General features: G+C 48.5%; 1 protein-coding gene across 1 annotated transcript in view; it reads left to right on the top strand.

Moving 5' to 3' along the window:
* Positions 1-26,259, top strand: part of CEP120 (centrosomal protein 120) — a 375,016-nt gene that overhangs the window by 241,462 nt on the left and 107,295 nt on the right. The window contains exons 15-16 of the mRNA XM_086961084.1: positions 14,116-14,208; positions 22,673-22,834. Coding sequence (XP_086817210.1) covers positions 14,116-14,208; positions 22,673-22,834 — 255 coding nt within the window. The remainder of the gene's footprint in view (positions 1-14,115; positions 14,209-22,672; positions 22,835-26,259) is intronic.

Below are 26,259 nucleotides of genomic sequence, written 5' to 3'. Positions count from 1 at the left end.
CAACCAGTAAGCCACCTCTGCGCAAAATCCCGTCCACTAGCTCATCACATACCCTCCCAAAAGGAACCATTTCAGGGGTTAAAATCGATTTATGAGGCCAACCATGAGTCATAAAATCCATCACTTTCTTAATGTCCACATCTTCGGATACTGCACACTTCCAATCCGCTTCAGATAAAGCAACACCAGCATTCACCACTGTGCCAATAGCACATACCATCTCCAAATGCTCGTCTTCAAGCTCAGGAACCAAGTTGGGAAGGGGTAATCTGGACATACAATCAGCCACATGTTTTTTCACACCAGCCACATATTCCAAACGATAATTAAACTCATTCAGTCTGTACTGCCATTTGGCAAAACGGGGAGTGGCTCTGCCACCACCTTTGGTGGTGAAAAGATCAATCAACGGTTTGTGATCCGTCCTAAGCACAAATTCATTACCCCACAAATAGTTGTGGAAATATTGTACACCCCACCATAACGCCAGTGCCTCCTTTTCAATCGTGGAATAAGTACTCTCTGCCCCACGAAGTGTCCTAGAGGCAAAAGCAATGGTTTTCTCACTGTTGTCAGATCGTTTCTGCAAATAACCCCGACCTACAACCTTAGCTCAGCAGAGCTACTCGTCAGTCCAAATGAACAAGACCAAACGACAGGTGCGGGGACCCCTTCCACCTCGAAGAGACCATAGCTCCTGACATGAACCTTACCTGCCAGAAAGAGTGTAAGGCCCCTCTGCCACTAATCTGCAGATCCCCCCCGGGACCATAAACCTTCCCAGATAGAGTAACCGTCCCCGGTACTAGAGGCCATACTACCAGGAAAAGACCTCACCCAAAGCGTCAAAAGGCTACACCCAGGACAAGTTACCACTACTGCGCAACGCCGTCCTCTACACCATCAACCAGAAGGTGTGCTCACTTAAAACGCTTGTGCTGCTATCTAAAAGGGGGCACAGGGGAAAAAGGGGGGGGATCAATACAGAATAGACTATATAACTTGTGTGAAGTGATATAGGATAACAGGAATTGCAGCAGGCATCCCCGCACTTATGGGTTTTAGTCTGTAAGCAGTTGGCCATGCAACCAAAGTTAGCTAGTCAGTAAGAAGACTTACGACCACCACCAAGGGGTAGCTGAACTGAAACCAAGTGCCCCTTAAGCACCTGACCTGCTTGAGGACCCGCCTGAGAACCAATGCCACTCTGCCACTAATCAGCATATCCACCCGGGTAAATCCTTCTACAGCAATAGTGTAGACTAACCCCGGAACGTGAGGTCATACCCCTGGCAAGGGACCAGGTGATGAGGGAGCTTCCCCTGCTGGTATCCCACCCTAATCCATCAATAAGGGAACCAGCGCATGTCACTCGAGACATACTACACCTCTTCACAATACACCTCTTCACACAAAGCATCAGCAAACTACACCCAATGATGTACGACTCCTGCAGAAGGGCAGTTCACAACATTCAACTGTAACTGCTAAGTTTCCGCTTGTGCAACTGTACTCACAAAGAATGCAGAAGTCCACTGCAGAGCGCAATGCGTATAAGGCAATCCCAAGACCCCTAATTTGCCTGGAGGCTGCAAGACCCTGCTACCTCAAGGAAAACTTGCCTTTAAGGTTGACTTACGGCCCCCCAAGGGCTAAGAACCGAACCCCGGGGTCGGGGGGGGGGGGTTCGCACGACAGGCCAGCTTCTCATTTCGGTGGGGGCATAACGGAATTTACAGATTACTCAGAATCTACTTAGCGCTGGTCAACACAAGCCAACGGGGCCCCACCATACCCACCGTGAAAGAGAAGCCAAGAGTCCACCCGAAGGGAGCCCAACGTGCAAGCCACCACCCAAGGAAAGGAAAATGAGCCAAAGGGTGTAAGATATCAGAAAGATCGTTCTATAGAGTCTTCTAGGGGCCCACTTCATAGGGTTTAATGGCAAAACAGGCTCAGGCTGTGGAGGCGCCAGATGCTCCACGTATACCTGAAGTGGGAGTAACAGTGCAGGCTGCTGACCCTACCTTCTACTGAGAGGCAGCAGGAGCTCCCGGACTGATGGCGCAGCGGGGGGGGGGCTGCCTTCGGATACCAGAGCCTTGGCTGAACAGACAGCGACATCAGTATTATAGGGGGGGGCGAGATGACTATTGGCATGAGCCCTTTCCTATTCGTAGGGAAACTAACACCGTACAGGTCCCAACGCTGTACATAACAGGACTAGCTATACCTCTAGGCTACAGCCCCTGGGGGTACTGTGCTATGGGATATTCCTATTAGTTAGGGTTGGGCCTAGACCTTTCCTACTCCTAGGTAAATTATCCCAGTACTGGACCCAGATAGTACAGGTAACAGGAATAGCTATACCTCTAAGTAAAGGCCCCAGGAGAAGATGTGCGCCAGGGGATATTCCCATTAGTTTAGGGCTGGGCCTAGAACTTGCTAACAATCCTACTATGGCACATCCTAGACTGTCTTCCATGCAGACAAACCTTGCCATAACAGACAGTCACATAGGAACCCAGATGAGGGCCCTTCCCAATAGGGCGCCACAGGAGAAAGCTTAGCAGCAAAACTGAAATGTGTATGCTAATAAGGTGCCAACAAGAATTTCCACACAGCCAATAAAGGGGGCACATGACGCGGCTCGGGCTCCCCCTTAGCACACAAGACGTGTGATACCTTGCCGTGCCTATTCTACTGTGTTAGAACAGACCAAAAGACGTCAAGTACATGAAAAGTGCTGAAATTGAACCCCTTTTGCCCACTGATTCCACACAGTAGAGGTCTACATACCTACTGTTCTGCCCGTCGCAACACTATCTTATTTTTGGGATAACAAACTAATGGGGTCCCGACAACGTTCCCAATGGCCAGTCCCCCCCACATGACATATGTGTTCCTGTGGTGGGACAAGGCCCTGAATGCCGCACACAACAAAGGTAGAGTCTGATGACAGACTAGAAGCAGGTCGACCGCCTACATACAGAAATACGAGGGACAGGTGGGACTAAATTATTTATTCCATGGGTAAGTCAGGAAGACTGCTGCACTGTTACTTTTCTTCCGAATTGACATGCCCTTGCTATTGTTTGAAAGGAGCCTCTTAATGAAGGATATTAAATTCCCCTGGCTCAGGAAGGTCCTCCCAGGGAGTTCAGATGGTATGGAAGTCAGTCCCAACAACCTGTTAAGCAGCATGTTGCCTTCACTCTGAGCTCGGGCCACTACAGAAACCGCGCGCTTCACTCTCAAAAACACCCCACTACCTGCACATAGTATCCTCATGCAGCATGCATACCAGACCCTTTCCTCCTGTACGGCCAAAACACACTCCTGATGTATGCTCAGGGAAACAGGTCTGCTCATAGCTCGACACAGCGGCCCAATCTGGTGGACTTTAAATTAGTGGGTGCAGGGTATCCGAATCCTCAAGTGACTGTACAAAACGCACAGATTGGCAGTGCCTACCCCCTCCTGTGGAGTAAAGTGGTTATGATAGTGAGGGAAGCATAGCGGAGCCCCCACCAAGATTTTAAAACCCACCCGGCCGTCCAGTCATTTCTGCACAAACAGTAAACTTAAATTAGAGACACCAGCGACTTCTTGACAAAATGAACAATTTAAATGGAAAGATGGGTACAGTTTAATGTCTCTGAACTTAGTCACGTAATACCAAAATGCAACACTGGGAAGATAAGGGCCCAAGAGTATTCTCTAGCAGAGGCAAACCAAGACTTTTTGCACATTGCTGCAGCAGGGAAACCTCCCTACTACAAAGAATAGGACAGGCGATAGTGGCAGAATATTTAAATTAGGTGGTTCTACTTATACCAAGGGGGGGTGAGAAAGTCTAAGTATGATGGGCATAAGGTCTGAGTAAGGGACGCTGGTATGTGGAGTGAAGATGATTGGGTCAAGTAAAATATCATCAGAGCAGGTAAATGCGAATCCACCAAGGGAACACTTAATGTTCAAGTATTGTGACTTACCCAGTTCCCATATGGTTCGAGGGTTACTTGCCATATTTATTCCTGATAATAGCAGAAAGAACACAACACTATTCTCTGTCATACCTGGGACAGGTACGACGCGGGTTAGTTGACACACTAAAGACTGAGAGACAGCAGCGAATGGACCACTGTAGTTTTCCTTGAATAGATAAAACATACCAGAAGTACAAAACTTCTGAGGAAAGAGCCAGACTCAAGGGATGCCCTCCCAACATTATGGCATCCTTCAGTGCGCAGCCCTTGGTGCGGCAGACATGTCCAGGCGAAGGTTTCATTATGACTGCGCCAAGGGAACTAGGGTCCACCTGACTGAAGACCCCCCATTAGGATGAAACCCGTCCTAGGTTGCTTGTGTTCTGGATCTGATAGAGCCAGGCCAAGTTATTCGGGCTGAACTGTGCTGACTGGCACAGGGTGTAGACTAATTTGCACATAGCTGGGTTAAACTGGGGAGGCATACTGCGCAAAACAACAAAGGTTCGGGATGCGGCCAGAGAGATTACCAGCGGCTGGGATTCATTCTAACATTCGATCCATCACTTGTTGTACTCTACAGTTACAAAGTGGCCACATCTGACCGGTATGTCCAGGCTGGGCATTCTATAGCTCGGGCGACCTCAAAATCTCTTGTTCCGCAGGTCCGCGTAACTAAAGGGGGGGAGACTTCGCTCATAGCTTAAACCCAACATGACTGAAGCATTAATGTAAACACAAGACGAGACACCACTACCACCTAAGCTCCCTCCCCGACGAAACTGCAAGGGAAGTAGGCCGAAGCACATTAAAGGACTTTCGCCTCTGGAGCTAACAGAAACAAAGGAATCGTGCCAACCATGAAAACACAATATACAATACTGGAGGCGCGACAATCCAAGTAGTGGTAGCATGGCACCCTCAGCAGAGCCACCGCACAGCGCATGCTGACCGACAGCACATAGGGCCTCCCAAAACAACCCTGCTGATCTGAAGGTAGCAGCAAATACCGTACTGCTCTAAAGCGCATCCAGGCTATACGGGGGCACGCCGCCTGTTACCCACTACACTATTGTGGGAAAAACAGACGACTCTAGCGCCTGTCGTGTCTAAACCAGAGACAAACACGTGCTGTACCTGTAACCCGGCCCCCGACGCTGGCACAGGCACAGCCCCGGACGGGTGCAGTACCAAGAAAGAATCAGGGGACCCCCCCAAGGAGTCCCCCACGCGTAAAATACAGAGGGACGAACAGGCCCGAAGCAAAGTAGCCCGTCGCACAGAAACCGGGAGACATGTACGCTACGAGCCGGCCCGATTCACATAGAGTTAACGTGCCCGGGTAACAAGACCTACACGGAAGAAATTCGAGAGCGCACGTGCATGACCCCGCTCCCGGTGAGTCTGCGATAGGCGGCACACTAGGACTGGGTGTACAGTCCATGAGGGCAGCCCCACATTACAAACGGGCCGTGTCCACATCCGATTAACGGCAAGAAGCGCAAGGCTGGCTAGCATCAGGTATGGCGACCCTATGGACCGATGGAAACTGTTGGCAAGGGAGATTGCCGCACCCTGGCACCATAGACCACGTGCGCCAAACTAAAACACAAGCTGCCCCAAGCAGTGGCCAACGCGGCCGCCAATACCCACATGCGTCGGTAAATGACACACACAACCCACGTAAACCCCAACGAGCGGGGCAGTATAATGCGTCCTTTATATGTTACGCAGACCTTACCCGCAGCCGACAGAGCGCTTCACCAATGGAGCAGAACTGATACCGCGGATTCTACCCAATCTGACCCCAAGAGACATTCAGCGCTCGGCCCGGGAGAGGGCGGGGGGGGGGTTATCAAACTCAAGAGGTGGTCCTCCGGGCCACAGCGGGAGTGCTGTTCCCATGCAGGATGACCCATGGTGCTAGAAGTCCGGTGGGACTACGCCTGTAGTAATGACCCGTAACACCTAGCAGGGTGACCCATGGGTCCTAAGGTCGAGTCCCGGCACATACATCGAGTCCCCTAGCGATAACCTGATGGGAAGGAAGGGTACCTCCCATCCAACATCGGAGTAGGACTCGGAGCGATTCATATTGTTGGACACGTCAAAACGTTCTGGTACAACAGGCAGACTACTACTAAACACGACTAAGGCTCACATGTCTATATTCTGTGTACCCATACCTATTCCACTAACGTACGTGCCAGCAACTAGAATAATCTGCTCGCGGATAGTCCAAGGACCTCGGGGGCAACGAGGACGGAAGAGCTCGATCTCGGGCCACACTGGGACACTGGCATCCATGCGCTCGGAAAGTCATGTAAGCACGGCAGCCACCCACCTAATATAACCAAGCCATAACACGGGCTGCAATGCTACGAGGGTACATATACAATAATTAATCGTAACCGAGCTAGGTAAAGCGGCCAGCCGAGGCACGTACACACTGGGAGACTGGCATCAGGGAACTTTGCAAAATTACAGAAGCACAGCAGCCGCCCAACGATTACGCAAAAGCAATGATGACAAACGTGCTGAATAGCGGTTACATTACATTAATCAAACAAACAGGGAAATGGTAAATTGCGGCCATCTGGAAACATACGTTTCAGTATGCCTGTCTAAGCATTACGAATTAAAAGGATATGCAAGCCCCGCTTACCCTTATCTTTCCCTGGTCGCAGGGCGCCGGCAAAGCTTGTGGTGTACTGAACCACAGAGATTGTACTTTAAATCACACATCGAGACCGTCACCAGTACTTGGATTTCTGTCCTACCGGCCCGAGTCTGGGGGGGGGGGGTACAGCGCTGCGCTAGCCACATCCAAGAGGACACCCAAAGCGCCCGAACACGCAGGACAACAGCCGCCCGTGGCCCGGCATGACACGTGCTCACTACAGGCCCGCAACCAAGAATCAAACCTCGGACCCCCTGCCCCCCGCTCCAACTCCCGCCGACGCAGCCGCACGGGCCCCGGTTCACGGCCCGCCATCCGCCGGCACAACACGCCCCCAAGGCAAAATGCGGAGAAGCAGCCGGTGGACCCGACCGTCCGACGGACATCCCGAGTGGCCATCTTCAGGCTAAATGGCCTCCGCCCACTCGACCACGCGGCACCCCGATCCTGAGTGGCAATCCCAGCTAAAGGACTCCGCCTGACCGGCCACGCCACACACCACCGCGGCCCAAACGCAGGCCGCACCACCCCTCGCCCAAGTCCCCTGCACCGCAGTGCCGCCACTGCACAACACCAACGAGGTTCTCGCGGGTGGCCGCCACCCCCTCCCCGTGGTATCCACCACAGGGCCCCGTACGACCTGGAACAAAACCAGGGACAGGGTCGGGGGGGGCAAGAATGAGGCACACATACCTGCGTGTCGAAGATACGCAGCGTCGACCCGCTACGGGTGCACGGCAGCACAGCGGGGGAAGAGGGCGGAAGGCGCAGCCCGCGTACAAGACCGGAAAAGCGATCAAAGAGTGTCCCGAAGTTGAATCGCGACGTCCGGAGCGGCAAAGAGGCCTCCCAGAAGGGGCAAGGGGATAATCAACCCTCGGAGGCACCTCCCAGCCGCCCCGGACGTGCGTCAGTGACCCGCCTACCTACTACTGGGCGAAGCCTGCCCAGGAGAGGAGTGGCTGGTCACAAGGTGGGCGGGGGCAGCTCTCCGTGACTAGGAGCCCGCCCTCCTGAATGCCACTGCGTGGCCTCGGGCAAACGCAAAGATCCACTCGGAAGCCTCCAACGCGCTTCACAAATCCAGATGGGATCCAAAATGATGCCCCTTAGCACGCGATGGAGAGAAGAGTAGGCTGGACACCTCGTCGCCACTGAAAAGAAGACCACAAGGAAGTAAGTGATTCCACTTCTTTATTGGCGTCCAGCGTCTCCACTTCCTCGGCAGCAACTGCCGAGACACGCATGCAGTGTTCCATGCAAGGAACAGCTGCGCGCACCGAACCACATGAGGAATCCCAACACATAGCCATAAATATAAATCCAAACACCACCATAATCTGCAGGATTGATATCTGGTGGAGACAGTTCAACCTTATCTTGGCCAAACACCACTTCCCAAATAGCATCACAACCATGGTAAAAGGCGAACCAGAGTCAGCCACAACTGAGAACTGTTTGCAATCAATCAACACTTCACACTCAGGCATCTCCAACTTGTCTCCATCTACAACACCATCTTCTCTGACACTCAACATATACTTTTTTAGGTCTCGGCTAAAAGACGCGCGTAAGCGCGTCTCCGCCGAGATCTTATGTTAGCGAGTAGCAGTCCCAGGAGACACTCCGGGTCGCGCGCAGGCATTTCTAAACTGGCACGCGCATTAGCACGAGCGCTGCGCGAGGCTCTCTCACAACACAGGCATACATAGAAACAGAAGCGCTCACGCACGCACATACATACAGAACCCCCCCACTCATATACACACACACACACACACACACACACACACACACACACACACACACACACACGCGCGCGCGCGCGCACCGGCCCCCCCTCTCCCCTTTAACTTACTGCTCCGCACCGGCAGGGAGAGTTGACGCTGCGGCTCCTATCCCGGGACTCCCTCTTGGTCAAGGGAGCCCCGCAACACGCGTACAACGTCCTGTTGTCGGCCCCGGGGGCTCTCCACGCTCGCAGGAGCCCCGGGCCGCTCCACGCATTTCCTCCGCCTGCCTCCTCTTCCGGTCCGGACGCGGCTCCGCCCCCGTCACAGGCGACCTTGCCTGACTTCCGGTGCGGCCGCGGCGGAATTCCGGGGGCAGTAAGTTATTGTATATTTGGCTGCTAAATGAAAGCGTGTCCATCTGCCACTGACATTTAAATTTACTAAAAATATGTGAATATGCCCTAAATCCAAATGTAAATTTAATTTAGCTAAAAACTATTATTATTTTAAGTGAAATTAATGTTTTCATGTAAATCAAAACCCATGCTGAACAGTTTGTTTCGGCATTACTGTTTGCATGTCATATTTTTATCTTTTTGAAGGAAATGTACTACTTTTGAGTAGAGAAGTAGTCTAAAGCGTGATTTAACACATGCTGCTCGAAATGTGAACTTGGCGTGGTACAGACAGCTTCAGTGTGTTTCCTTGTTTTCTCTGTTTTGACATTATGCACTAGTTCTAGCTGTGGAAGGAAGCTGTAGTGAGTGCAGAGTAGTGAGTGTGAATAGTGAGTGTGAGTAGTGAGTGCAGAGTAGTGAGTGCAGAGTAGTGAGTGCAGAGTGCAGAGTAGTGAGTGCAGAGTAGTGAGTGCAGAGTGCAGAGTAGTGAGTGCAGAGTAGTGAGTGCAGAGTAGTGAGTGCAGAGTAGTGAGTGCAGAGTAGTGAGTGCAGAGTAGTGAGTGCAGAGTAGTGAGTGCAGAGTAGTGAGTGCAGAGTAGTGAGTAGTGAGTGCAGAGTAGTGAGTAGTGAGTGCAGAGTAGTGAGTAGTGAGTGCAGAGTAGTGAGTGCAGAGTAGTGAGTGCAGAGTAGTGAGTAGTGAGTGCAGAGTAGTGAGTAGTGAGTGCAGAGTAGTGAGTAGTGAGTGCAGAGTAGTGAGTGCAGAGTAGTGAGTGCAGAGTAGTGAGTGCAGAGTAGTGAGTGCAGAGTAGTGAGTAGTGAGTGCAGAGTAGTGAGTGCAGAGTAGTGAGTGCAGAGTAGTGAGTGCAGAGTGCAGAGTAGTGAGTGCAGAGTAGTGAGTGCAGAGTAGTGAGTGCAGAGTAGTGAGTGCAGAGTGCAGAGTGCAGAGTAGTGAGTGCAGAGTGCAGAGTAGTGAGTGCAGAGTAGTGAGTGCAGAGTAGTGAGTGCAGAGTAGTGAGTGCAGAGTGCAGAGTAGTGAGTGCAGAGTGCAGAGTAGTGAGTGCAGAGTAGTGAGTGCAGAGTAGTGAGTGCAGAGTAGTGAGTGCAGAGTAGTGAGTGCAGAGTAGTGAGTGCAGAGTGCAGAGTAGTGAGTGCAGAGTAGTGAGTGCAGAGTAGTGAGTGCAGAGTGCAGAGTAGTGAGTGCAGAGTAGTGAGTGCAGAGTAGTGAGTGCAGAGTGCAGAGTAGTGAGTGTGAGTAGTGAGTGCAGAGTGCAGAGTAGTGAGTGTGAGTAGTGAGTGTGAGTAGTGAGTGCAGAGTAGTGAGTGTGAGTAGTGAGTGCAGAGTGCAGAGTAGTGAGTGCAGAGTAGTGAGTGCAGAGTAGTGAGTGCAGAGTAGTGAGTGCAGAGTAGTGAGTGCAGAGTAGTGAGTGCAGAGTAGTGAGTAGTGAGTGCAGAGTAGTGAGTAGTGAGTGCAGAGTAGTGAGTGCAGAGTAGTGAGTAGTGAGTGCAGAGTAGTGAGTGCAGAGTAGTGAGTGCAGAGTAGTGAGTGCAGAGTAGTGAGTGCAGAGTGCAGAGTAGTGAGTGCAGAGTGCAGAGTAGTGAGTGCAGAGTGCAGAGTAGTGAGTGCAGAGTGCAGAGTAGTGAGTGCATAGTGCAGAGTAGTGAGTGCAGAGTAGTGAGTGCATAGTGCAGAGTAGTGAGTGCATAGTGCAGAGTAGTGAGTGCATAGTGCAGAGTAGTGAGTGCATAGTGCAGAGTAGTGAGTGCATAGTGCAGAGTAGTGAGTGCATAGTGCAGAGTAGTGAGTGCAGAGTAGTGAGTGCAGAGTAGTGAGTGCAGAGTAGTGAGTGCATAGTGCAGAGTAGTGAGTGCAGAGTGCAGAGTAGTGAGTGCAGAGTGCAGAGTAGTGAGTGTGCAGAGTAGTGAGTGTGCAGAGTAGTGAGTGTGCAGAGTAGTGAGTGTGCAGAGCAGTGAGTGCAGGTGCAGAGTGGTGTGTATTGGCAATGTAAATGACAATGCCATTTATTTATGATTTAAAGAAAAAAAAAATATGACATGAGCAATGCCAATTGCTCTACCTTTAATGATGCCGAGACCATTGCATTGCAAATGCTTGTCTCTTCTTCCACACAATGCACCGCTTGACTTTTAGCACCATGACATACACAAGCATAATGCCCCTTTTTGCCTCACCTATTACAGGTGACAGACCTTTGCAAAACAGTTAAGGCTATTAGACGAATGGCTTTCACTCCCACATCTAAAACACTTAAAGCCAGACTTGCTGTTCCTGGAACCCACGTGCTCTGAATCAGGCGATATTTCTTCACCCCATGAACCACCTTCTCCTCTAGGGAGATATCATTGCTTTTATCAACCCTAATTTCACGCACCCACATGTTGGTTGTCTCCATACTCTCCACAATGTCTAAAGTCTCTTTAAGATCAGGGTTTTTGGCAGGAAGCTTCTGCTGGACTTTTACATCATGTGTACATCTAACAATTTGAACTCTAACAAGAGAATCAATGAGCTGTTCGAATTCACAAGTGCGTGCCAATGTTTTCAAAGTTGCTATGTAATACCAATCTTATCCTGCTTGCCCTGAACTCTAGAGAAGAACTTGTGCTGTCCAAAAACACATTAATTTTAGATCCACATGTTTCTCAAGCATCATAACAGACGTATCAAAAACATTGTCAGGTTCTCCTTCTCCACGTCCCAAAACGATTTCCTCTAAACTATCATACATGTGTCTACCCTCAACTCCCAGATTGTGTAACAATACAGTTTGCTTCCTTAAAGCAGAAAATGTTTCGCCCCCAATAGCCAGTAAATAAGAATCAAACAGTTGCTTCCACCTATTCCAAGGTAAAACTGGGTCACCTTTATCAGAAAGAAATTGAGGCGGTTGAGACATGCTAGACAAAGTCATGATGAAGGAGAGAAATGAATAGTCTCAGCAATAGCAACAAAAATGAAAGAGAACTGAAGAGAAGAGAACATAAAGTACTTCAGGGTGTGCGCATCACCGCACTGCAAAAGGAATTAACAGTACCTGGTGTTGTAAAAACAGAAATCCTTTAGCAGAACAATGAAGTACACGCACAACACAAATTGCAGAGATTACTAGAATAGTGTGTGCATCAGTGCATACGCTAAGAATGCCAGCAAAGTGAGCGCGTCACTGATACGCCCCAAATATAAATTGACCGAATTTTGAGAATGGTGTACGCATCACTGTGCTTATTCCGAAATTAATAGGATAGTGTGGACCTCACTGCGCATGTCTAACAAAGCAGAAGTTGACTCCATGAGGAAAACGGTGTGCGCATCACCGCGCATGCTCCGAGCTCACTGGAAGGTGTGCACATCACCGCTCTTGCCAAGCACGAAGACAACACTGAGAGATGCGCGTCAGATCATGTCTCTGGATCTCTGCTGAAGCGGAGCTTGGATGAGGCAGGATTGCGCCTCGCGGATCGTGAACGAAGCAAACAAAAAGCACAACAGCTCGGAATAGTGCTCAGCATGTATGATCTGTGCGTGTGTGCTTTCCATTGTCAAGGAGAGGCCTCAACAAAGGAGTCATTAAGAGGCCTACAAGGAAAAGGACATCACAAGGCCTGTTCTCTTTCAGTACAGTTCATGCTGGCAAAATACGATTACAACAGGAAGCGCACGCGCACGCAGGCCAGAGGTTTTCAACGTGTAAGTTATGTAGCCAGACGATCGGAGGATGTCTTCCTCTAGTTAGTAAATGCAAACACGCGCAAACAGTTTGAAAAAACATGCAGAGTGCCTGAATCTCCACCAGTCCAAGGAGATTTCGAATAATGAGCATGTAAGTGCTGCAGTCATCATGGGTCCATGTGGATGCTGATGGTCTAGAGATACCTGTCCCCTCACAGGCACAACTCTTCCGCCAGTGGTAAAAAGTACAATAAATGCTCAGCAGTCCTTTAGTTGTATTTATTCAGGAGAAGGACAGACCTCCAGCTCATGCAGCAGCTCAACTCCGACTGCCAAAAGTGCAGCTAGACAGAACAGACCATTGTGTTGTCATGGATGACAGATGGAATACAGAGGTGCTGCCCAGCAACAGGGATAGGAGGCAATGGGAAAAACAGCATAACATAACTAATAAGTGAATAGTGAACGCACAGCAGATCATAGCCTATAAAAGGAATCTACTCAGAAATTGAGAACGGGTAAGCATCATAATTTTAAGAGTAGGCTAAGAATATCTTTATGGCTTCTCTGTTAATCTTAGTCTGTAGGCCCCTCGCCCCGCCTCCCCCTCACCCGTCGATCAAGCAAAATACAGCAATTTGAGACCCTTTTCCTATAAGGTTTCAGGTAAAGGCGTGCTTTCTTGCAGAGAAGGAGGGATGTAAAGCTGTGTATTAAAAGCCATAGAAGAATGTCTGGGCCTGGCAGTTTAAGGTTTGGTGCCCACAAATTATAGGAAACGAGTTGAATGAGTCACTCTAGAGATATTATTATCCTTTTTCATGATTTTGTTACATGTACGTTTAATGTACTCTTGATAAACATGCCACTCTAGCAGGAAAAGAGAGCTTTTTTCCCAGACCATTCTGGCATGGAAAGATTTTTACTTCCACTTCTAAGATTTATATATGAGACACTTGTGTGTGGGCATGATTGATTTCATCTGATTGGTTATAAGTAGCATATTTCTGAATTTCCAGAAATATTCCATCTTGTTGGGAAGACTGTAGTGCGCCTCAAAGAAATGCCTGCTTTGTTGTTTGTAAAATGTGGGTAGTATTACACGTACAAGCATAGGCCACAAAGCTTACATTGGCTGGCCAAAAAGGACTGAGGTCAAGTTGTATGTGTGGGTTCTCTAGTCAAAAGGAAGCATCCGGTACATTTAAAGTATCAACACAAACTGCCCACTTCAGCCAGGCAGACGAACCTAGTGCAGGTCGTTGACAGTTACATGGATTGATGCTGTTCTTGTTTGCAATGTGTGCCAGTTCCCACAATGCACCCTACTGCTAATGTGGTAAATGTAATTGCTGGAGCACATTTTCCTTTGGCACAAAATTGCTTGTTGGTATTTTGAGTGTGGGTGTCTACTGTTAGTTATTACAGTCGGGGTTTAAATGGAAAACTGTTTGGCTGAATCTATGGGATTATTCTACTAAGCTTTCTGTTTGTTTCATGTATTTTGGCAAGTAATGACCTACTTTATGTCTTTCCTTGGGGTGCTTTTATTATTTTAAGATAGTCACAAAAGAATATTCTTGTTTTCTAAGGTGATGTTAAAATAGGGTTATTTTATTCCTTCCAGGTTGCAGAGTACACAATTTTGGAAGAGCAACTGCAGAAAACATTGTCAGACTTGGAAAAACGTGAACGGCAGCTTGCAAATGCTGAAATGGAGGTATGCTAAGTCTCTTAGTTTAGAAAAGCTCTGCCATTGGCTCTATTGAAAGAATAATTAAGTCAGAGTCATCAGCCATTCTCAGTTTTTTTTTCTAAATGACTTATACTTTCCACTAGTGGCTGGCAGGTACCGGGACTGAAGGGGCGGGTGGGGATCGCAGTGAGGTGGGGTGGTTCGGAAATTACAAAATACATTTTTTAAAAACCTCTCTGTGTCTCTTCTCAGTCGTCCATTGTCATCTCTCCACCATAACCAGGAAGCACACATGTTCCCTTCCCTAAGCCAGTCAATGCTGCAATGTAGCGTTATCATTGGTCTGGACAGGGAGTGGGAGGCTGGCCATGTTCCCCACCAGGCTTTGTAATGCAGCCTGGTGAGGAACTTGCATAGTGCGCAGGACTGTTTGGCCGGCCTGAGAGGGTAGGCCAAGCGGGCCTGCGCACTTTATGTAACCAAATCATATGTTGTCCATTAACAGTGGAAAAACTCTTTACTTTAGTCCAAATTGGAGTCCGTCAGACTTGTATCTATTTGGTGTGTATCCCTTATCACAACACTTATTTAAACAAGCTGTATCTCTTAGAAAAAGATGTAGTTTAAAAAGCTAGTTCGAAGTTGAAGCAAGGGGTTGTGTTGCACTATATGGTGATCAGGTACTTTATTCAAATCAAATTGAAGCTTTAACATATGTACCTAAAAACTCCGTCAATAAAGATCCTTCCCAAAGTTGTGGGTGTAGGATTCCCATTAGAAGGGAACAATAGCTATGTAAATGCATTCTGTAGAAACGAAATGCTTCCACTTAAGTGCAAAGATGTAAAAATAAAAAATGTTAAAAGGATAAAAAAGAAGAACATAGACTGGAAATTCCTCATGGGGGCACCGAAGAGCAGTCTGAAAAATCACAGCCTCCATTGTTTGCCTCCTCATTGATTGATTGTTGCCAGTTTTAGCAAGTAAAGACAATGCTCACACTAAACGTTATCTTATCTATAGGAGAATCAATACAACGTTGTACCTTCCACCTATCACTGTCCCTGTCTAAACAGTGCCCGCTGTGTTACCGCACTATTCTTGTTCCCTACCTTCTCGCTTTACATATTACTGGGTGAATTGGGACTGGATAATACATTACTGATACTGGCTGGATTCAAGGCTGCTAATGTAAGGTAAAATAGTGTCTGGTAATCACTCATGTCACTTTATTCGTTGTGTTGCTGTATCAAAGTATTAAAACAAAAAAGCTTTGTCTCCACATTTGCTCATTTGACAACTAGGTTCTGGAAACATAACACACTTTAGTCCGACTAAGCACCAAGGTAAGGTAAAACTTTATTGGCATAGTTACTTAAAACCATTGCAATACATACAAAAAGAAGAAATAATTTCATTTTTAAAATGATCCATATTTAAAAAGATCCATATTTAGAATGTTCATGCTCATTCATGAGTGTCGCAGCGTGAACTGCAAAGGACTTTCTGTGTCAATACAGTTATAGTGACCCAGCTAGTTATGACTTTGCGACCTATAGAAAAGTTGCGATCCGCTGTGGCGGTTGGCCGTCCACTTAATAAAGATTGCCCCCGTAGACCAGTTGTCTGCAGAAAAGGAGTCAGTTTGGCATTTTTGACTAAGCTGCATCGAGGATTCTGACTAGCCTTGTGTTCAATTGTGGCGATGAAGGATGAAAGCATACCAGGACTGCTTGTCTCCTTGTCCTGATCCCTCTTTGATTGAGGGGGATTTTTAGCAGCTGTCTCCTTTCTTGACTCAGCTCCGTGCAGGTACAGATGATGTGATGTCACCTTGATCCTTACTGCACAGACTGCATTATTTGAAAGCCTGCACCCTGTTCCAGGGAGGGAGCTGCTGCGTGGTTGGTAACACTCCTAGCCTGAACTTTAAAAATTGTTGTTTCAGTATTTTTGAGTATCCCAAATTAAAGTAATATTGTGGGGCTAGGGACTTATATGTGGCCAGAGTCATCCAGGTGTGTGCTCTAGCTGAAAAGGTCGCCTTGTCCTCTAGCACGGAATGTGTCTTCAGCGTCTTCCACACCGTTTTTTTTAACGCTAAATGGAGGCAGTGTGTGTCCCATAAGGGGGAAAGGCCTGTGGTTATGAAAGCCTCCTTAAGATATTGCCCTGCGGGTGAGTTCTGCCTCAGTTGAATCTCTTGCCAGAGGAGGTGATTTAATGTGTTAGGGTTTGCTGACCTAATCTTGTGCCAGCAGTTGATGAAAGCTCCATAGCTGGCCCAGGTTTGCTTTATGAGACCAAACTCCAAACGAATTTGTGCCGGTGAGGTGTAGGTCGGGAGGCTTAACATTGTTCTATATGCTTGACCAGTGTTTTGTCCAGCAGGTTGCTAACTCTCCATTGCAGTGCCTCAGTGCCGTAGGTAAGCAAAGGTAATATTTTGGCCCGGGCTATCGTCAAGAGAGAGTTCAGAGTGGGGCCGAGTAGTTAGGCTGATACTCCTTTCAGAGAGAGTGCGAGGATCATCCCTTTCCTTTTGATCTCCTGCTGCTGGCGGCTGATTAAACCTTCTTTGTCTATGTAGATGCCCAAATACTTGTAAGCCTATGCTGACTCAATGTGTTTGCTACCCAGGTGCCATTGATGGGACTTTTTTCGTTTCTTGTTGATTGTCATGGTCTTTGTTTTGCTCAGGAGACTGTTTTCTTCTGCATAGACCTCTAGGCAATTCAGGAGATGTTGCAGGCCCACTGCTGTGTAGCTGTAGCTGAGTAGGACAAGGTCGTCCGCATAGAGTAAGTTAGATATTGGGGAACCCCCTAATCTGGGTGCGTGCGAATTGCATTTTTCAAGTACCAGGGTTAGGTCTGCCATGAATAGATTGAATAACATGGGGGCCAGCACACAACCCTGTTTCAGCCCTTTCGATGTTTTGATTTTCCTTGAGAGGTGCGTTCCTGAGCCCAGTTTTACTTGAACCCAGGTGTCTGAGTGTAGGAGCATGATCATTGAAAGGAGGTTGTTGGGAATGCCCCATCTGACCAACTTGGACCATAATTTGGGCCTGTCCACATTATCAAAAGCTGCACTATAGTCAATAAAGCAGACCTGGAGCTGCATGTTCCTGGTTTTTGCCATGTCGATTAACAGTGACATAGTCATAATATTGGTTGTTGTACCGGAGCATTTTCAGAATCCTGTCTTGTTTAACGGGATTATTTTGTTGTTTTCTGCCCAGGTTGACAGTTCCTCCAGCAATGTGCCCGCAAAATATTTGGCTTCGTTATCGATCAGGGCTACTAATCGATAGTTAGCTGGTAAATTCTTGCTCCCCTATTTGTGGATTGGGACGATTATCGACCCTTTCCATGAGTCTGGAATTGGGCCCAGGTATCGTACTTCCAGAAATAGTGAGTAGAGTATTTTTGCCCAGTCCTCCGGTTTTTCCTTAAACACGGCTGGTGGGATTCCGTTCGGCCCCGGTGCTCCCTCCTTTTTGCCCTTCTTGATCTGTGTTTTGATTAAGAGCTGTTCAGGGGCGGGTGAACATTTATTGCCGTATAGCTTTCCTCCAGCGGTGCTAATTGTCTTTAAGCAAAAGCCATCTTCGTGGTTTGCAGGAGGGTAGCTGCCGCTTGCCCTGCTACAGTTGATAGAATCAACTGGTTCCTTGGCTATTTCGATCTTGCCCGGCGTTAAGTCAGTAAGACTTTGGCTGTTAAAGTGGAACTTTAGATAGCTTGCCCATGTTTCCTCTAGTATGAAGGAGGTAAGGCCCCCGTGGTTCGGGTGTATTATCTTATTGACCGTTTTCCAGAATCTGTCGCTGGCATTATACTTGATGTTATGCAAGAGTTTGTCCCAGAGGTCCTGTTCATTGTTGTTATTGATATTCCATTTCAGCCTCTTTAGTGTGGTTCTCTGTTCCCGCACCTTAGAGTTAAGCGTAATATTGAGTGGGTCCAGGCGTAAAGATGTAAGCAAGCCGTTTCTTGATTTGTTTCAGACTTTTTACTTGTAATCTTTGACTAGTAGATAGTTTATTCGGTTGTGACTGCCCATAAAAGGGCCTTGGTTTAAAAGCTGTTGCTTTTAGAGCGCTACGGTTACTTGTAAAGCGTTCCCAGGCATTTATCTGGTTCTCGCCAGGTGATTGGGCCAATATAAGGTTGATTGCTGTATCTGTTACGATCTTTATGGATTCTGTCGAGTACTTGATCCTCTTATAGTTGGTTGTGTAGCTTGAGCCTAATTGTAAAACGGGGAATATACTGTGCTTAGCCGTACTCGCTAGAGTAGCCTCCTGTGGGCGGTGATCACTGACCCCTATATCGCCCATTTTAAAACCTGTTACATATTGCAGCATTGGAAGGCTAACAAACGTGTAGTCTATAAGCAAGCTTGATTGCTCAGTGTGGTAGCTTGCTGCTGGGGGAGTGTCGTTGGGTGATCTTCCATTAAGGGCCCTCAGGTTTAGATATTCAAGATCTTCCAGGAACTGACGATTTACCTTGTTCGGCCTCCCCTGCGAAAAAAAGCTTTGCTGTGGTAAGTTGTAGTATAGTGATTGGAAACATACTTCCTTTGACTCGGATGTTCCCATAGATGATGCTTAGTCCCATTTTTAATGGGACTAAGCATCATCTACGTGGGTGTTGCACTGACAATGACAAAGGCAGCCTTTGATTCTTTAATGATTCTTAAATACTGCCCTAAATTAAAATCAGTGGGTGCTCGTTGTTCAGTGCCATCAAACTATTTGGACTCTTTTCCATAACGTATTTTCCCAAGTCACCCAAGTTGATCACACAGAAAGGTGTACAGTAAATACCCTGATAATTGTTTTAAGTGTTTATTATTGTTTTACTAGCGAACATATTTTGTATCAAGAACTGAGAAATCATTGTGAACACACATCTTTATTTGATATGAGTTATTAGAGTATTTTTCTTACCGGGCATTCCCGCCACCCCCCACCCACTCCAACCCCCCAAACATTGCTGAGTAGACCACCCACCCCACCCCGGGAACCCACAACTGGGGAAGGGAAGGGAAGAGGAGAGGAAAAAGAGGGAATCATCCCATGAGGGCATGGCAGGGCTAGGCATACACCCCTGCAAAGAAGCAGAGTGGCCAAGCAGCGGAATTGTCAGACATCATTCAAGGAGAGAAACATTCAGAAACCCAGTGATGTGTGCACATCTCAGTCATTATCGCTAAGGCGACCAGACCCATCAGGTTGAGATGAAGGGGGGGGGGGGGGGACGAGCATCTTTATCAAGTCTTTTAGCGAACGCCAGGGCCTCTTTAGGGTCTGGAAAAACAAGTGGCTTTGACCCCTGGCGGACTCTCAGCTTCGCTGGGTAGTCTACTGAATATTAAACCTCGTGTTTCAGGAGGAGACACTTAGCAGGGAGGAACTCTCTCCGAGCAGCCTGGACCGCAAGGGTGTAGTCAGGGTAAAAGGAGAGTGTATTACCCTGGTGGTTGATAGTACCCTTGTCACATGCAGCCCGAAGGATGGCGACCTGGTCCCGATAGTTCAATATCTTAGCAATGATGGGACGCGGGGGCAGACCGGGACGAGGACCAAGAGAACAGTGAGGCCGTTCAACAATGAAAACCAAAGATAACACGTCTCCAAATAGTTCCCTGAGCAGCTGTTCCACAAAGTCCTCCATCCTGTAAATATTTGTGGACTCCGGAAGACCAGTAATGCGGAGGTTACACCTCCGGGAGCGAGCCTCCAAATCTTCATTCTTGTCCCGGATAATGGCGAGGATCTTGTCCATCCTCAGTAGTTTCTCCCGGTCCTAGGTGGCAGCATCCTAAGCATCCGAAACCCTGGTCTCAACGTGTAAAAGACGATTGTTGTGGGAGTCGACACAGGCCTTCACCGTGTCCAAGCGGGCTGAGAGTTGGTCCAGCTGGGCCGCAATGCCGGTCACCGTGGACTTAACGTCCAGCATGATGGCCTTAAGGTCGTCCTCGTGGGTCAGTGGAGCCTCCGAGTTGACAGCAGAGTTCGCGCCCACGGCACCCGCAGCGTCCTGGTGAAAAGACTTTCGGGGCTCGAAGGCAATTTTGGGCTGTTTGGGATTGTTTTTCCCCATGGTTGAACACCCCAGCAGACAAGGAGCAGTCCAGAGAAACGAAGAGGAGCCGGTGGCCCAGCAGCCCCCAACAGCCGGCAGCAGGAATGAGCGAGAGATTAGCAGAGTCCACCCAAGTCGCCCTCAGGCAAGAGGCACCCTAAGAAGCAGCGAGGAGAGGACGTGAAGCTCTCAGAATCAGCAGGAAGACACAAACTTACAGGGGCACGATCAGGCCTAGCTCCGCCTGAAGCCCCAGGTTGGCAGGACAACTGAACTGAGTATCCAGCGAGGTACAGAACAGGACGATTTAGTCCGCAAACCAAGTCCAGACCACCTAGAGAATGTAAGTCATGAGAGGGCACCACCACAGCCGCAAAGAAGCAGGCTCCCAGGAGAGGCAAGGGCGACAGCCCCTCACGCCACCAGTCACCAAACCGAGCACCAGCCCCCCAGATATGGCAGCCCAGCCAGAGCACACCTCGTAAAGAAATGCAGGAGCAAGCAGGCGCGGCCGGACACCGGGCAAAAGCACAGGGCAGGACGCAAATAGTCGCAAGAGGACCGTAGGGGTAGAAGCGGCAATCAGCGGATGCGGCGCAAGTGCGGCCGCGGTGATGTCGTGCAGGCTAACGTAGGCAGCAACCTGGAGGGAGCAGGAAAGGTGGCGGTGGAAACCCAGCAGAGCCAGGGGCAGGAACAATCAGGGCATACAGTGCAATAGGCAGAGTCCACGCAGCCGCAACAGCCCCCCCCCCCCGGCGCCAGGGAGGTGAGGGGGGTGGGGTGGAAGCGCGCCAATCTGCTACAATGGCGAGCAGAGATAAGCGGGGGCCCGCCACTCGCGACTCACAACCCAGGCGCCCACGGAGACCGCACAAAGCGGCTAGAAGGGAGCCAGACCACCGGCATTCCCCCTACCCCCCCTTCCGCAGCGCACGAGGAGGGGCGAATCCGCCCTCCCGCCCATCCACAGAGGCCACCACACTTTCCCACCAGGCCCGGGAGGTGTCCAGCGATGTCCAGTTAACCCCTGCTGTCACAAGCAGAGGAGAAACCACAGTTCGAGGGCCGCAGGGCCCAGCAGGCAAGGCCGCCAGCCGGCTCCTCCCGTGAATGCAGCCGGAGGCGGTGGAAGGACGGCTCCGGGAGTCAGCACTTTAAAGAGAGACCGGGCCGGAGCAGGATTCAAGGTCGGGCCCCAGGGTCGCAGCCCGCAGCAAGACAGGAGGCAAACAGGAGACTGGCCCCCAGCGGGCAGCGCCCGCGCACCCCGGAAGCCAGCAGGACTCGAGCCGTGCGCGGCCCACTGAGAACAGTGCGAGCGGGGAGGCGCAGGGGGCCCGCCACCTGCAGCGATAAACACAGGTGACACCGGTGGCCGCGTAAAGCAGCCCAGGACACACCAGGAGCACCAAGCGGGACGGGTTAGCCCCCCAACCCCGCCCGCCATGTCTCAGCAGCCGCCACACTCTCCCCGGGGGATGCCGGAGCACTCTGCAGAGTCCAGAGCCCGGATGCAGTTCCTCGTGGTGATGGCCCGAGCCCGCAAGCCCACGGCCGGGAGCCCGGCCTCGCAGGAATAATGACACAGCCCCACCACCGTGCACGTCCAGAGGGCGGATTTTCGGGGAATCCGCTCCGCGGAGAAGGGGGAATCAAGGCACAGCTGAGGGGCACTCCAGAGGTAAAAATATCTGCAGGATTATAACGGATTTAAGTGCTTGGCCGGCAGAGCCCACTCAGTGTGCGGCCATCTTGCAGCCAGCCAAGCCACGCCCCCCGTGGGTGGTGGTTTTCTTTATTCGTAAATGAATGAATAAACACGTGAAGCAGTTTAGTAATGCTGTCTTCCAGCAAAACCAGATTTACCAAGCCGTTTAGACTACTAGTCCATGAGAATGGGTTCTATAATATATACAGCCAGCCAAGGAAGAAAGTAGGAAGAGTGCATACAATTGTCAACTTCATTACTCAAATACTTTCTTTTTTCTGTTATTGGACTGTATCGTATAATACATTTGTAAAAGTCTTGTCTGTAGTGAGCCACCTGGCCACTGCCATGCATTTTATTTCTTTGCAGCTGGAGGTGCCGGGTGCAGCCCGAAGATTTTAAATAAAGGTGCCATAGCAGCTCAAGGCTATTGCACGTCCCACCCATTTAGTGTACGGTCTCATATGTTTGCCTGGCTTAGGGGGCCTTTAGTGAGACCTATGTATGACTGGCCACCAACACCATATCGGCGAGAAAGCAGGCACCCCAGCTTAGGCTTTTAGTTGTATATCCAGTGTCCAGACATTTCAGGCCAATATGTGTTCAGCAGTGTTGGTTTATTATTCCCAGATTCTGTTTGAGAATGCCAATATTTTTTTGTTTTTCCTTTTTGTAGCTCAAAAAATTGAAGACCGAGTTGCATACGGATCATGAACGTGGCATGCAAGAGTTGCAAGACAGCATGCGGAGGGTCAGAGAAGATTGTGCCCATCAAATTGAACTGGAGAAGTCCAGATTTAGACAGCTTGAAGAGGAAAAGCATCGACTTCAACAGCAGGTAGGAAAAAATAATTTTCAACAGAAAGCATCTTAAATAACTTGGCAAGAGAAAGTGGACATTGTTTAAAAAAGAAAATCCTGAAGTGAATAGAAATGTTTATGGAGCATTCTGTCCCAAAATAGTAGGTAAACAAATTAAGATATATGCAGTCTTGAACAAGATCTAGACAATTAATGGTAACAAGTGCATGGTTCATTGGACGACACAGTCCGAGTCACAAGAAGGCTCAAGTAGGTGCTGAGGTGGAAGTTTCCATCAAACCTCACTGCAGACTTTTATCAGACAAAGTGATGCTGACTATAAATACCTCCATAGAGGACTGGGGAACACTCACACAAGAACTGACAACCTGATATTATGGTCTGAAACGGAGACGACACATCAACATGCTGAAGCTAAAGCCATAAGACTAAGCCTACAACTGTTCCTCCTTAGATTAACAGGACAAGCATACTCGTCAAGACACAGAACAAGACTTCTGTGTTTTTCATATTTAAAAACGGTGGAAGAGGCGTAGCTAGTATAGGTGCAGCTGTTATAGGATTGGTGCAAAAACAACAGTTTATGGACAGAATGCAGAACAAAGTCATACATTCACCCCAGTACAGAGAACTGGGCCTAAATTCATAGTTTTTTTGCTCACCATGCCATTCCAGTTTGAACCTAGCCATATGCAAATCAATCTTGACCCTGTGCCCCATGGGAACAGTCCAGCCTGAACTGCCAAGCCAGGTCCTTCCTGGACTGAAAGCAAGAATTCTAGGACCGGTTTCGGGCTTTCAGCCCTCATCAGCCAGGATACGTTGATTCCACGGGTCTCAAGTCTGAGCATACCCGTAACAAATGCAAAAACAACAGTTGATGGACAGAATGCAGAACAATGTCATAAATTCACCCCAGCCTAGAGATCTGGGCCTAAATCCATAGTTTTGTTGCTCACCATGCCATTCCAGTTTGAAGCTAGCCATATATATGCAAAACAACAGTTGATGGACAGAACAGAATGCAGAACAATGTAATTCCCTTTGGTTTTGCTTTGTTCGCTCTACGTTGGCAGGGTATGCCCAGACGTGGGTCCCTTGCTCACTTTGCGTGTGTGTGTGTGGTGTGTGTGATGGATTAAACCCAGATCAGTTGACTGGGGGTGAGTGGTTGCAATGTTCTACACTCCATCCATCATCCCTTTTGGTTTTGCGTTATAGGATTGGGCCATCTCCAATCCGGTGGACATCACAGTAGAATGCCTGCAGGATTCCAGAAAAGCGGGCGCAGGCACTCAATTGGGCACTATCAGTCTGCTACAACTAGCAGCTCCCCCAGTATCAAGTAGACTACATCTTCCACAAATGGAGAGAGCCCCACTATATTTGTTTGTCACATTGTACAACAAGAAATGCCAGTATTATGCCATCAGGTTCTGGCAATGAGGAAACTAGAGCAATACCCTTTCAGTCAAATAGTTGAGCGGCTTGGCATATGCCTTTCTTATGTTTCCCTTGACCCTCTTATGACTGGGAAGGCAGAGCACCGTACCCCAACTCTCATTGCTCTGACGTGGTTACCCCAGTACTAGTACAGTAAAGTCTTGATACTGTCCGAAGTTCCATCAGGGCCCTTCAGGCTTCTCTCCAGACACAATCAAAAGATAGTCTCTGACAACCTCGAATCACTGAACCTGGCAGCCGGGTACCTGGCTACCTAGAGTTTGGTCATTTAAATCTGTCAGCAGAATGCAATAACATCCTGTTGCTGGCACAAGCAACGGCAATCATAGAGATGTATAACTCTAAGCACATTGTGTCTGTATATGGTATGAAGACAAATGATTTCACCAAGTGTCTTAGAGCCTCATCAAAAACCTCCTTTCTTGCTGGGCAATTGTGGCCTTAAATACACTTCAGTGAGAGCCCACCTGGCTGTAATCTTGAGATTTAGGAGAACAAGACACACCTCATCACTATTTTGACAAACCACCTTAAAACAGTTTATGACAGGACATCTAGGATATTTCCACAAATGTGGTGTACTCAAGTACTTTAGGAACAGGATACTGTTTTAAGACAGCTCATGCTGCCTCCCTTTAATCTAATCCACAGAGCACATCTAAAGTTCATCTTTTGGAAGACAATCCTTTTCCTACCACTTATACCAGCAAGGAAAGTAGGCCAATTTCAAGCATTTACTGTAAAGGAACCCTTCCTGTGCTTCAGAAGCGACAAAGTTATCCCCCAAACCAATCCTAAAAGGTAAATCTAAGGTCCCTACTTACTTTCATCTGAATGAACATGTCGCCCTATGTTCCTTTTTACCAGATTCCCCAACTTCAGCAAAAAATCTTTACACTTAATAGCAGTGTTACGGTGCATTCAATTTTACATGGACAAGACAAAAGACATATGTTCTTCCAACCAGCTTTGGCCATCCTAGAAGACGAGCTGAGCTCATTCCCAATGGGATATTGCACGCTGTTTTGGCAAGCATCACCTTCTGCCACAACAAATCAAAGCGTCCACTTCAGGGCAGGGTGTGGACATATTCCTCCAGGAGTATGGTAATGACTGCTGCATTGTGTGCTGTTGTGCCCTTGCAAGACAGGTACCATTCAGCCACATGCCCACGTTCACCAGGTGCTACTGCTTGGACATGAACGCAGCAGCCGACTCGGACGAAGACTGTGGTTGACTCCTTTGACAATGTTAAGAGTGTTTGCTGCTAATTAAAAGTTACCAAAGAGATTCTGGGATATGAATAGATGCAAGATATTAGGGCTTGAGAACTGCAATTACAATTCAATAACTAAATCCCTCTCATTGGAATCCATGATTAAAGCCAAGATTATGGCTGCTATGCCCAAATTAAATTCACAACTCTTAATGGAAGAAATTGGAGCCCTTTGTGTATGAACTAGAATTTTAGTATGTGATAGAGACATCTAGCCGCAGATTCCTTAACTTAGAATATCCCCAGGCGTTAGACTATATCCGGACTTTTTTTGCAGCAGCAGCACCACTGCGCGCCGGGGGACGGCGCCACACGACCCCTCCCTGACGTTGTCCACGTATGTGACGTCAGTCAACCTAATCCATCATTTGAGAGATTCTGCCCACTTTGAAAACTGTCTGAGCGTGGGCACTATAACATTTAATAGGACTTTCTAACATAAATCTAAAATTAACTCTCCATGTGTTACAAGCCCCTCGAGTCAAGAATTGTTGACATGTTTCATCATTCAAAGTATCCAAGGAGGGACAGGTGCATTTATCAGGACAGACAACCTTAGTGGTCATTTTGTTCATTTGATTATCGATAATCACTTGAAATAGAACTGTGGGGCACATATACTAAGCATTTGCAATTGGGAAAAGTGAGTCTGGTTCACAATTAGGTGGGGATGTGAAAAAGGCATCCCCTCTAATTTGCAT

This window comes from Lissotriton vulgaris, chromosome 3_1 (genome assembly GCF_964263255.1).
Source record: "Lissotriton vulgaris chromosome 3_1, aLisVul1.2, whole genome shotgun sequence".
Lineage (NCBI taxonomy): Eukaryota > Metazoa > Chordata > Amphibia > Caudata > Salamandridae > Lissotriton > Lissotriton vulgaris.
This window is presented reverse-complemented; position numbering and strand designations above follow the sequence as displayed.